Source organism: Carex rostrata, chromosome 17 (genome assembly GCF_964058835.1).
Source record: "Carex rostrata chromosome 17, lpCarRost1.2, whole genome shotgun sequence".
Classification (NCBI taxonomy): Eukaryota; Viridiplantae; Streptophyta; class Magnoliopsida; order Poales; family Cyperaceae; genus Carex; species Carex rostrata.
In genome coordinates, this window is record NC_135934.1 from 6,203,003 (window position 1) to 6,215,226 (window position 12,224).

The 12,224-nt window shown below is 35.0% G+C and overlaps 2 protein-coding genes across 3 annotated transcripts in view; both read left to right on the forward strand.

Moving 5' to 3' along the window:
• Positions 1-12,224, forward strand: part of LOC144568038 (uncharacterized) — a 45,945-nt gene that overhangs the window by 14,652 nt on the left and 19,069 nt on the right. The window contains exon 2 of the mRNA XM_078318256.1: positions 3,892-4,054. The gene's annotated coding sequence lies outside the window, so the exon portion shown is untranslated. The remainder of the gene's footprint in view (positions 1-3,891; positions 4,055-12,224) is intronic.
• LOC144568034 (LEAF RUST 10 DISEASE-RESISTANCE LOCUS RECEPTOR-LIKE PROTEIN KINASE-like 1.1) lies at positions 4,101-9,228 on the forward strand. 2 transcript variants are annotated; one of them, XM_078318252.1, is made up of 5 exons: positions 4,101-4,810; positions 6,331-6,387; positions 6,575-6,604; positions 7,048-7,308; positions 8,060-9,228. In XM_078318252.1, exons 1-5 carry the CDS (start codon positions 4,141-4,143, stop codon positions 8,989-8,991), a joined length of 1,950 nt encoding a protein of 649 aa, XP_078174378.1. In that variant the 5' UTR covers positions 4,101-4,140; the 3' UTR covers positions 8,992-9,228. The 2 variants fall into 2 exon arrangements, with proteins under 2 accessions (XP_078174378.1, XP_078174379.1); XM_078318253.1 differs by lacking the exons at positions 6,331-6,387; positions 6,575-6,604 and having other exon boundaries at positions 4,103-4,810.

The following is a 12,224-nucleotide window of genomic DNA, read 5'->3' on the forward strand; positions in this document are numbered from 1 at the left end:
ATTAATTAAGGACTCGGCCTTTATTCAAAATAGCAGTTTAGAGCTACTAAAATAGTATGTGTATATATGTAGTTTTGTATATGTATATGTGTATGTGTATATGTATATGTATATGTATATATGTTTATGTATATATGTATATGTATATGTGTATGTGTATATGTGTATGTGTATATGTATATGTATATATGTATATATTATACATATATTATAAAAACCAGAATAAAGGCCAAGTCCTTAATTAGTGTTATATTTAGACTTATGATATCCAACTAACAAATAAAATCAAAATTCACCAAAAAAATAAAAATAAAAAAATCAAAACAAAAATTTACGACATCACTTCGTAAATATATCAAATATTTTATTTTTTGGCATACACTCTAAATAAGAAAACTTTTTTTTTTCACAAAATTATTCAAATAAAAATACTAAGATCTCTAAAAAAAAAAAATAGAGAACCGCTCGTCCCACGGGCGGTCCGCTAGTGTTGTGACCTGCTCGTGGGACGGGCGGTCCGCTTGTGTTTTGGGCCGCCCGTGTGCCTGGCGGTTGGGGCATTTTTAATAAAAAATTCAATATAGGGTTATTTTTAAAATTAAGTTTTTTTTAAGGATATTAATAAAAATGACCACATTTCTAGTAATACAATTTTTTATGGGTAGAGACTGGTTATTAGACCCAATTTCGCCTACTCTTTTTTACAACACGCATAGAATTGTGTTAGTTATATTGATCACATCCCCTATCATTCTGAATATATAGTTTTTTTCTTATCATTTCGTCCCATAAAAGGACCTTGCTAAATTTGTTTTAAATAAAATCCAAACGGTCCTATTAGAAATCAATATTAGTTTATTATATGCAGTGCATGCCCGGTAAAATGTTATCAATACTATTTTTTTTTTTTTTATAAAGAACACTCTCAGGTAATGCTATTAGAACAAAGAAGAAAAATACTATAGGATCACGGACCTTCCTCCAAAAATACAACAACACACATATGGCTTACCAAATAGAAATCATTGTGTAAATTAATTTATTAATATAAGAAATGACAAATATTAAATCTGTAAGAGTGTACGTAAACATCCGATATTTTGTACGTGGTTATGGGGTGTGGGTGTGCGTGTGTGTAAAGATTTTTGGAGTTATAGCAAATAGGGGTGTCAATGGCACCCTTCTATCAGTTTATTCAATCTATATTGTATCTGAAAACACGGGTAAGGGTAATATTTTTTTTGTCGTTAACTTGTGAATTAGAAATCTACTGAGCTGTGAATTAAATCCAAAAGTAGACATTATGTTCATTTAGGAGTAGACACTTAGATCCGCCAGTGTCCGTGTGACAATAATTGCTTGGAAGACCAAGACAATCTCATTTGACACTGTTCGTTTCCAAAAAAAAATATATATATGGCAAAGGTTATGGCACAGTTTGCCATCAATTTCCCTTTGCAGATATTGACTAACTTCGGTCAATATGGTGGGAGCATAGGAGCAGTTTGCAAGGGGAAATGATAAGTTTATGGGATACAGTTTGGGTGGCGGGAGAGAAATAACAGGTACTTTGCCAATCGCTTGAGAACAGTGAACATTCTGGATTAAATCTTGCTGGCTACTCGTTAGGGGTTTTAATTTGTGCGTTTGAGACATTGCAGCTGCTGATACAAGATCCTGGTATCATTCTGAGTTGCTGGTACCTGATACTGGGACATGATCCTGATACAAATTTAGAGTTGCTGATTTTAGCTGCTGGTACTTTGACCTTATCCTAATACCACTCCGAGATTTGAGCTACTAATGCTGCTGTTACCAGTTGGAGCTGGTCACACTACTGGTATCAATTCGAGCTTGGACCCGTTGGAGCTGCTGGTACACCCAGTGTGAGGAAACTAGAAGAGAGATGTGGAAACATAATTCTAATTGATGGATTAGGATACTTTTATTTCATTATAGGGGAGCGAAACATGATGGAAGGGTAAATTTGACATTTTGAAAAAAAAAAAAAATCTATGAGCTCTCAAAATCTGAAAAAATGAGCTCAGTATAGCACTCTCCCTTCAGAAAGCATCCTTTTATGTTTCAAATATGTATATATTTGTATTTAAGCCCATATATTCGTATTTAGATCATGTTTGATTGTTGTAGGTGGTTGTATAGCTACCTAGTCAACAAGTCAGTCCATGGTAGGACAGACTCTTAGATGTTAAGTAATTGTATTGGAACTTTGGAAGAACTGATCCTTGGAAAATAAATGAGGTGGTCATTTTCAGATACTGACAAGAGAAGACTTTGACTAAGTCAACTATATATTAACCTCAAGAATACTCATTATTATAGTGATGTCTTCGTCTAATATCATTTTCCTTTCTCTGCCCAGTCTACAAGCAAAAATCTTCCAAGTCTTTCCAAAAGACTAAAGAACTGCCCTCATGTTCCTCTGAAATTTACTTAAAGATACTTTGTAGTGTTTGTTGTTGGTTTTAAAATATAATAGGGGCATATAGGTAGCTTCCTCCATGGAGTAATTTAGTGGTATTTCTTTTATTTACGACAAGTCAATTTCAAGCTGCATATAACACTGAGATTACTATGAGGTCACCGGGATAATGAAATGAGATATTTGTATAGCCATTATTTTCTCTTTTATTTCAACCACCTGTTGCTTAATTCAGTGTGTTTTAATTTTTATTCTGGTCTAACCATCTTTCACAATTGTCCTCTCGAACCGTAAAAAGGTCATTGGTGATTTCAGACAGATCTGAACTGTCATAAATTGGTTTATTTTCTTGTTATATTTTCTGAGTTTACTTCACAGTCAATGGTAGGATGGAGGTGATGTAAAGATAGAATAATTAGTGGAAGACTTGTACTTGACGACAAGAGAATTTTACTAAGTCAACTATCTTTTAACTTTTAAGCCCAAAGAATAATTATGTTTACAATAACATGGAATTTTTCACAGCAAACCAAAAGTCCCAGGAAAAAGATTATAGCTTACCTTTTTCTACATTTATGCCAAAGTTACCTACCAGTCTACAAGTTATTCTATCTTTGGGAAATATTCCCTTCTGAATTGAAATTGGGGGCCTTATGTTGTTGTTATTATTTTCTAATGAATTATCGGTCATGCTCATGGTTTGGAAACTCGATCGGCTGTGTTCGGTCCGAGTTTCATCCGAGTCATCCAATTTTCAAGTCGAGTCAGCCCGAGTCTACCTGAGTCAACCAGAGTCTGGCCGAGTCTGGACGAGTCCGGCCAAGTCAACAATTTTTTCAATTATTTTTAAATGCTTACTCAATAAAATGAGAATAATATCCAATAGATAATGAGTGAAACCAAAAACCACCGGCGAATTACTATACGTTCCAAATTTTGGTGGTTGATAAGTGCATTTAAAAAAAAAGCGACTGAAAGAAAAGAAATTGATGGAGCTTTTCACCGATAGATAATTCATTGTATCTATTTATAACCATGAGCTGACTACATAAATCATGAATTGATTGCACAAAAAAAAATTACATAATTGATAACAATGATAAAATGTTTAAATACACGTAACTATGTTTAAAAAGTATATTTTATTTGTAATGCTTGTATTACATTATGTAATTAGTAGATATTTTGAGTGTAATATTTTGTCTTAACATAGTCTTTTTACAAATTATTTCCTTATTAATTATTTCCTTATTAATTATTTCTTACTTCTTGGTTACAAAACAAGCTTCTGCCAAAAAAATCCGAGTTATCGATCTGATTCTTCCGATTCCAGCTGATTCATCAGATTCCGATTCCATAGTCAAAATTCCGATTCCGATTCCGAGTTTCAAAACCATGGTCATGCTTTGGGTACAGTAGTCAAGCACTCAATCTTTGGGTAGTGAAAGAAAAGAGATGTATATAGTTTAGAAACTAAACTACCTTCTTGGTGACATTTTTCAAAATTGTAGGGTCTAACTGCTTATCTTTCAATATCCCAGTCAAGGTCAGCTAATTCCCCAAAACGAAGGAAACTGTGCTAACGCCAATCCATGAAAAATTATATAAGAGGTTGAAAGAATAGCGCGTCTGTATCGATATCTTTTCCATAGTTTAGACATAGCTATAACTTAATATCTCAGTTGGTTCCATTTTTAATGGCCACTTCAGTACTGGCTTGTCTTTTTTTCATTTTCTTCCTTCCCTGCTTCTCCAACTCATGTACAGAGAAACTTCCATGTAAACCTTCTATCCCAATTATGCCTCCTTTCTACATCCAATCAGATATTACAATGGATCCTGATTGTCTTGGTAAGTTACTGATTGGATGTGACAATAATATGCCCTTTCTCTATTGGTTTTCTAAATTATTACCATTGGAAAGCATCTCATATGTCAACAGCACCATTACAGTTCAAGATCCTTATCTTAGTAGTTCGTTGAGTAAATCTGGTTGTGGTAATCTTTATTTTAATTTTTCTACTGATCCTGTCAATGACTTTCACTATGAGATGCATGAGCAATTGAAGACTAGCCTTTCTTCTGTGAGATGTGACGGTCTTAATCAGATACAATCACCACCCAAGATATTTGGAACGGATTACAGCCTCAGCTACTCGCCATTTATTGATGAAGATCATAAAACTCCACCAAATTGTTGGAGGGTGCCAGATATATCCGATCCCCTATCTTTTGAGTACATTTTCTTATTCAATCATGAAAACCCACGGCTTTCTCTGTTATCAGCTAGCTATCCAAGTGATCATGTAGCACAGCCCGATTGCTTTGCAAACTCAACAGAGGTTCTCAACCGTAATGGTGGTAAAGGTTAGTAGCTTTCATATTTAATCAATTTATCCTATTAATTTTTTTTAATATTTTTGTAAATTACGGACAGTTCTATTTTGTACATTTTTCTTTCCCCTTTGGCATAATTAATGGGGTCTTGACTTAATAGATCTAATAGAGACAAGAGATACAAAGACTTCGACTGATTAATTAAACTTTAAGCCTATGACTGTTCAAAAGTATTAGAATAATAGCTAACCTTTTGTTTTCTAATTTCCCTTTCAAAGTTTCCCGGTCTTACTTTCACGTGAAAATCAAATCAGAAGCTTTTTACTTCTAGTTGATTATTCTCATAGTAGGAAAAATCGGTATCGGGATCGGGATCGGTCCCGGCCGATACCGATACAGGATCGGGGTATCGGCCGGTATCAGCCGATTCGAATCGGAAAATCGGACTTTTTGATTAGAAGCTTGTTTTACACTAAAAATTAGGAAAAAATTGATGAAAAATTTAATTTGTCAATAATTTATGTTTAGATAAATAATTACAATCAAATAATCCATTAATACAATATAATAAATAAATAGATATCATTATTGAATACATAAATAGTAATAGACATTAAGCTAAAAAAACAAAATCAGATTTAGGAATTTCTTTATTGAATACATAAATAGGTATCATTAATGGCCCAAATCCAATTGATGAAAATAATCCCTACATCTCCCAACACTAAAACTGAAAAGAAAAAAGAAAAAAGAAAAAAAAATGATGAACAGTGAACCCCAATCAGTGCCACTGCCAGCGGACCCCAACTTCTCTTTAACACTCTGACTGAATAGCCCCACTCAAGTTCTCCCTTGTTAAACCAGACAAGTGGGCCTTTTCATTCTGACAATGGGATCGTGAAATAATCCTTCTTCTCCAATTAGCTTTTGACCCAGTCAAAATTGCATATTTCATCCCCAAATCCAATTTGAAGTCGTAGGCTCGTAGCACTTCGTTTTTTTTTGTGAAAATTCGCTCCAAATCGTGAGAATCAACGTCAATAATCGCTCCACAGTAGAAGAATCGACGAAAAGTCGCTTGATTCGGCCAATTTGAACCAGTTTTTGGCTGAAAATCGCACACCGAGGAAATCGGGCCAAAATCGGATCGGCAACGGCCGATACCGATCCGTATCGGCCGATTCGGATCGGTATCGGCCGATTATTCCTACTATGATTATTCTGTTCCCTTCTAAAATCAAATCAGAAGCTTTTTACTTGATGCCTAACTCAATGTTTAGCACAAGAATTGAATAACATTTTACTTCTAGTACTGATGTCCTTTATTGCTTCCATGACGGGCGACTCTCTTAATTTGATAAAATCACCACCCAAAATTTTCAGAAAGGATTATAATATGAAATATTCGACAATTGGGATGATGATAGTAGTGCATTGACAGATGGTTCACGTCATGATTCCTTTCGGTCCATTGAGTTGACATTGTCATTCAATTATGACATCGATTTATTTCCCAGATATCAGCTAATTATCAAATCAAATTTTACCAGAGCATGAGGGCGATGCTAACAACACATTGGGACACGCTTGTGATCAACAGTGTAAAGGTCAATAACTCTGCTCACATTCTATTTGGTTATTTTATTTTTCATTCTTTGCTAGTAAACTGTATTGTAATTTTTTAGTTGTTGTACTTCTAAATGTTATTCACTTTTTAGTCAGGTGAAAGAAAGTAAGAAGTCTATCAAAATTGATGTTTCATCTGTGACATTTCTTTCTTTATCCATATTGCAGAAAATCACTTGCGAACGAGAGTCATAATAGGCAAGTATCACTTCTCTTTTAGTTTTACAGTAATGTAAACGTACGAGTTGTGTTATCTTTACATTTTATATATGAATTATTATGAAACTTTTTCCATTTAGAAGAAGAGTTGAGATATCTCTTTCAAGCAGTGCTTCAATAATATTCTGAAATATATAGTTTAAATAACTAATTTAGAATAGGATTTGGTCTTGAACCCATCCAAACTGATCAATTTACTAATTTTAGCATGGTTTCAATAATATTTTATCCTCCATTTCTTTTGGAGGCAAATTCATACTTTGTGATTCTCAATTGGGATAAAGAAAATTTAATATGGTTGCCTTGGAAACTTTGATAAACCTACTTGGAAAGTCAACTTTATCTAGCTTACGGAATGTTCAAATTTTACACATTTTATTACCCTTTGATATGTTTCTCACTTTATTTCGATTATCCTTCAGGATGCGTTGTGGGATCAGCATCTGTGCTTGCAATTTGCGTTTTATTACTTCTACTCTACAAGCGAAAGAAACTGAGATTGATCTTATCATCGTCAAAGCTTCTGGTACAAAGAGAAGTTTCTGATCAATACTTTCATGACCCAGAGATGGTTGGGTCAGAATACACTCAGATATTCTCTTACGAGGAACTTCGGGAGGCAACTGAAGGATTTAGCGAATCAAAAGAGCTCGGTGATGGAGGTTTTGGCATTGTATATAAAGGTACATACTATCACTTGTAATGTAAGGTAAATGTTTTACCTATTCAAAAAATGTAAGGCAAATGTTTTGGCTTTTTTATTCAGCATTGTTCTCATTTATTATTATTTTTTTCAAAATCTTTTCTCAACTTTTTTAATATAAAATTATTATTTTGGAGAAAAATATGAGTAAAGCTAGGGTGTGACATGCTCACCAAGAAAGTTTGATGAGCATAACTCCAAAAGTATATCGGATCCATGTTAAATGTCGAATCCAAACCGTTGAAATCCATGTAATTCATGAGTGATGCATATACATGAAAAATTTTGAATGTTTCGAGTTTATTTACTATACGGTCAAGTGGTCAAAGAAATAATAAAAATTGAATATATAAAATAACTTATAATAAAATGTTCATTTCTTTGACCACTTGACCGTGTAGCAAATAAACTCGAAACTTTCAAAATTTTGCATGTATAAGCATCACTCATGAAGTACATGGATTTCAACGGTTTGGATTCGACATTTGACATCGATCCGATATACTTTTGGAGTTATGCTCACCAAACTTTCTTGGTGAGCATGTCACACCCTAGCTTTACTCGAAAAATATCTCTGTTTTTAGTCTGATCTAGCTAAGTTTGATATACCTACTTAGGGCCTTGAATTCTATTGGAGCACTGATGATATATTCTTTCTAAAAGAAAGCATTTTTGGATAATAATGGGGTTGTTAAGCGATAATTAACAATTAACATTGGAATATTTTCTAGGGATACTGAAGGATGGACGCACAGTCGCAGTAAAGCGCCTTTACAAGAACAGCTACAAAAGCACTGAGCAATTTATGAACGAAGTCAGAATTCTCTCCGGTCTCCACCACTCGAATCTAGTTACCCTCTATGGCAGCACTGCACGCTCCAGCCGGGAGCTGCTTCTTGTCTTCGAGTTTGTCGCCAATGGCACTGTCGCCGACCACCTCCACGGGCCCCGCTCTATTGAGAATGCATTAACCTGGCCAGTTCGCCTGTCAATTGCAATTGAGACAGCAAATGCTCTTGCTTATTTACATGCAGTTGAACCACCGATAATTCATCGAGATGTCAAGACAACTAATATATTACTAGATGGTGATTTCCATGTCAAGGTTGGCGATTTTGGTTTGTCGCGTTTGTTTCCATTGGATGTGACCCATGTTTCGACGGTTCCTCAGGGTACACCTGGGTACGTTGACCCTGTGTACCGCCAATGCTACCATCTTACTGACAAGAGCGACGTGTACAGTTTTGGGGTTGTTTTGATGGAATTGATTTCATCAAAACAGGCTGTAGATTTGAGCAGGAGCAGAGATGAAATCAACCTTGCTAATATGGCGTTAAAAAAAATACAGAGGTGTCAGCTGGACGAGTTGGTGGACCCGGCTCTCGGATTCAGTTCAAACTGGCAGGTGCGGCGCATGATTTCTTTGGTTGCTGAGCTGGCATTTCGATGCTTGCAACCTGAAAGGGAAATGAGACCGTCTATAAAGGAGGTTTTGGAGACACTGAGAGTGATTGAAAAAGGAGATTATAATGGAGATAAAATGGTTAAAGAAAATATGATAAAGGAAGAAACGTATCTGTTAAAGGGTGAAACAAATTTTTCTCCTGATACTATGACTGATAGTTGGAAGAGCAGCTCTACGACACCTATTACAAGCGGATAAGGTACCAACATTTTGTTGTTCAATTACAACTATTTTTATGTTCGCTAGGGAGATGTACATACTACATATAGAATATAGAGTACTCGAGGAAATTATATGATAGTACATCTGTACGATTGCGCGACTGTTGTACAGTTTATCATTTATTGAGAAAAATGTTTTGTACTTTTGCTTTCCAATTCACTTCACTATTCTTGTTGTCTTTTTAATTTCGTTAGTTGAGATACTCGAGGCGATTTTTTTTCTTTTAATTTTGTAATTTTAATTTACTTTTAGTATGATAGGTACTATGTTCTTCGATTCATGGCAATGCATTGTGCAGAGAAATACATTGTACTACTTATGGCAGTGGCACTTGTTATTCAATGTGAAAATTAATCATACTTTCTGTCTCGGTGGTTCAATCCTTGAATTGCTGATTGATTTATTATTTTTTTAATGTTAGTAGGTGAAGGTTAGTGGTTTTAAATGTCTACTGACAACTTTATTGATAAAATACGAATTACAATGAGTCAAATGATCATTCTTTCTAGATCTAAACTCATTTTTTCTCATAAAATCACATAACTACTATAATAAACTAATTTTACTTATTTACCCTCTGAAACACTCTATTACATCTTTATTCATCTCTCCATGACCGGATCTGCTTTCATCCGATATCTGCCGCACTTTGACGACTAAATTTACTCACTGTAGCACTTCGATAATAGAGTAAAGGCTCTATGTTTTGAGCTTCGAACAAACCGCACTCTCAGCTCCGCTCGGCTCAGTTCCCTCCCATCTCTCTTATTCTTTTCTCTGCACGAGGAGATAGAGATGAGAGATAAGAAAGTATCATTATGTCAGAGGTGAAAGGAATGAAATGGAGAGGTGTGGAGGAGAAAAAAGAGGCAACGACAGCTAAGATTTGCTTTGTTGTTTCTCCCTTTTTTTTACTTCTCTTTAGTTAGTTGGTCGAAATTGCTGATTGAATTATACATCATTGTCAAAACTTGGGGGCAAAATATATGGACAGAAAACGTTTTGATTGACGCAGTGAAAGAGTCATAATTGTATATATCTGTCATAAGGGCCTTCCAGGAACATGGCACCAACCTAGCCCCTCTCAACAAGGCTGCAATCACGCTAATTCTGAAGAAACCGAACCTAACAAGGCTAATGGACTATAGGCCAATCAGTGTAATCAATTCAATAGTAAATGTCATCACCAAATTATTTACGAATAGACTTGCACCGATGCTCGATAGCCTCATTGCACCTAATCATACGGCATTCGTCAAAGGAAGATCTATGACAAAATCCTTTGTAGTGGCAAAGGAATTCCTCAACTTCTACACCAGAGAGAAAGGTGTCAGCCATTTTGTACAAAGTAAATTTTGAAAAGGGTATGTAGAGGAGAAATCAATAAGGAATAGCAAAGTATCTACTAAAAGAGGAGGAAGGAACAAGGCGTAAAGATGGTGTGCATGAGATAAAAGGCAGCATAGATGTTCTCCCTCCATCTCTCTTTATTGCTCTTTTTCTTTATGTACTTTGTTTCTTTTGTTGTTGAATCCACCATGAGCGGCTAAGCAACCCTATTCTAGAGTGAAGACATATAATATTGAATTCTTATAAGTTTAATCTAGTTGTTCATTTATATTATCTTGCACTATGATCTGAATTCTTACTGAGATCTCTATGCCCTATGTTCTTATAAGTTTAATCCCTTCATACCTTTAATTGGGGGGTTAACCAATATCCGAAGAATATAAGTACCTTAGATACAAGTAGAACATGCTGACAAGGTGGCCGCTTGTATTTGAATTGCAGTAATGAAACCTATTAGGATATGGTTTAGCAGGTGAATATCGCATTCTATAACTAATAGTGGAGTAATCCCGATTATTGGTATTGTGAAATATTGGTAGTTAGGACTTATCATAAATCTTCATGCAACTGAACTAAGTACACCGATAGGGGCTTATTCAGTTAGGGTGTTGGTTAGATCGGCAAGGTAGTCAATGCTAGAATATGGTTAGCAGCTCTCAAATCGCATTGATACCAGTACAGGGCATGTGCGGTTCTGATCAAACCGTGTGCGATTTCGATGGAGTTGAAACTAGACTTTGTACGGTTTACCCAGAACGTGTGCAGATGGTGACAGAGCCGCATGCTACTGAGTAACTTTACAAACTGACAGGTATTAGCAGTAGCATGCGATTGGTGATAGACCGTGCCCAATTGTTATGACAACCAGAACCTATATTAAACGAGTTTGAATGATAGAATGTCTAATTCCCTAGAAGTCCATCTTCTAAACACTTAACCTACTACTACTACTACTCCTCTGTTGTAATTCAACATTACAACCGAGCAACCAATAACCAATCAACCAACCTAAAGGAACCAATAACCTAGACCTTAGTTTACATCTTAGATCTCTTAATACATCATCCTTGCGGGTCGACACCCCAATCTATACTATACGATAGATTTATACGCTTGTGAATCGACAGTAGAGTAGAAATTAGGGTTATAAATATTATTAGCATTGATTTTCATCCTATCAATCTCCAAGGGAGTATTTAAGCATTTAGATAAGATGAGGAGAGGTTTTTTATGGAAAAGGTAACGAGACATGTCGAGGCATAAATTGCTTGGTCAACTGGGAGACAGTGTGTGCACTAACACAAAATGGGGGAATGGATATCATAGATGCAATTTAGAACGAGGCACTTCTCATTAAATGGCTATGAAAACTAAACCGTAACCCGACTAGTCAATGGACACGAACCATATAGAAGATATATAGCACGGTAAAGGCAATCTGGGAAACAACAAATAAATCTTTTTTTTTTATAAAGGATCTAGAAAGAAACTGAAATTTTTACCAGGTATTTGTTAGTGTAATAATCTAGAAGTCAATCATAGGATAATTGTATTATATATATTTTGTTCATGAATTGAATGATTAATAAAGATATCATTTTGTTTCTTGAGTATTATCGCATTTATGAATAATTTCGAGTTAAGGACTTGAAATTGTAGAACTCCATAATATAGATGATAAATACTCTTAATAGTCTCTAACCGTGGTAATTAGCAGGAACACTAATTGACCGTTAAAAGGTTAGTATGTGAATTAAATGATGGTTAAATTTTACAGACCATAGACAAAGAGATGTCATTTTAATTTCATAGATACATGTTACAGAACATGGTATTTAACAGACCCTAAATGAAATGTT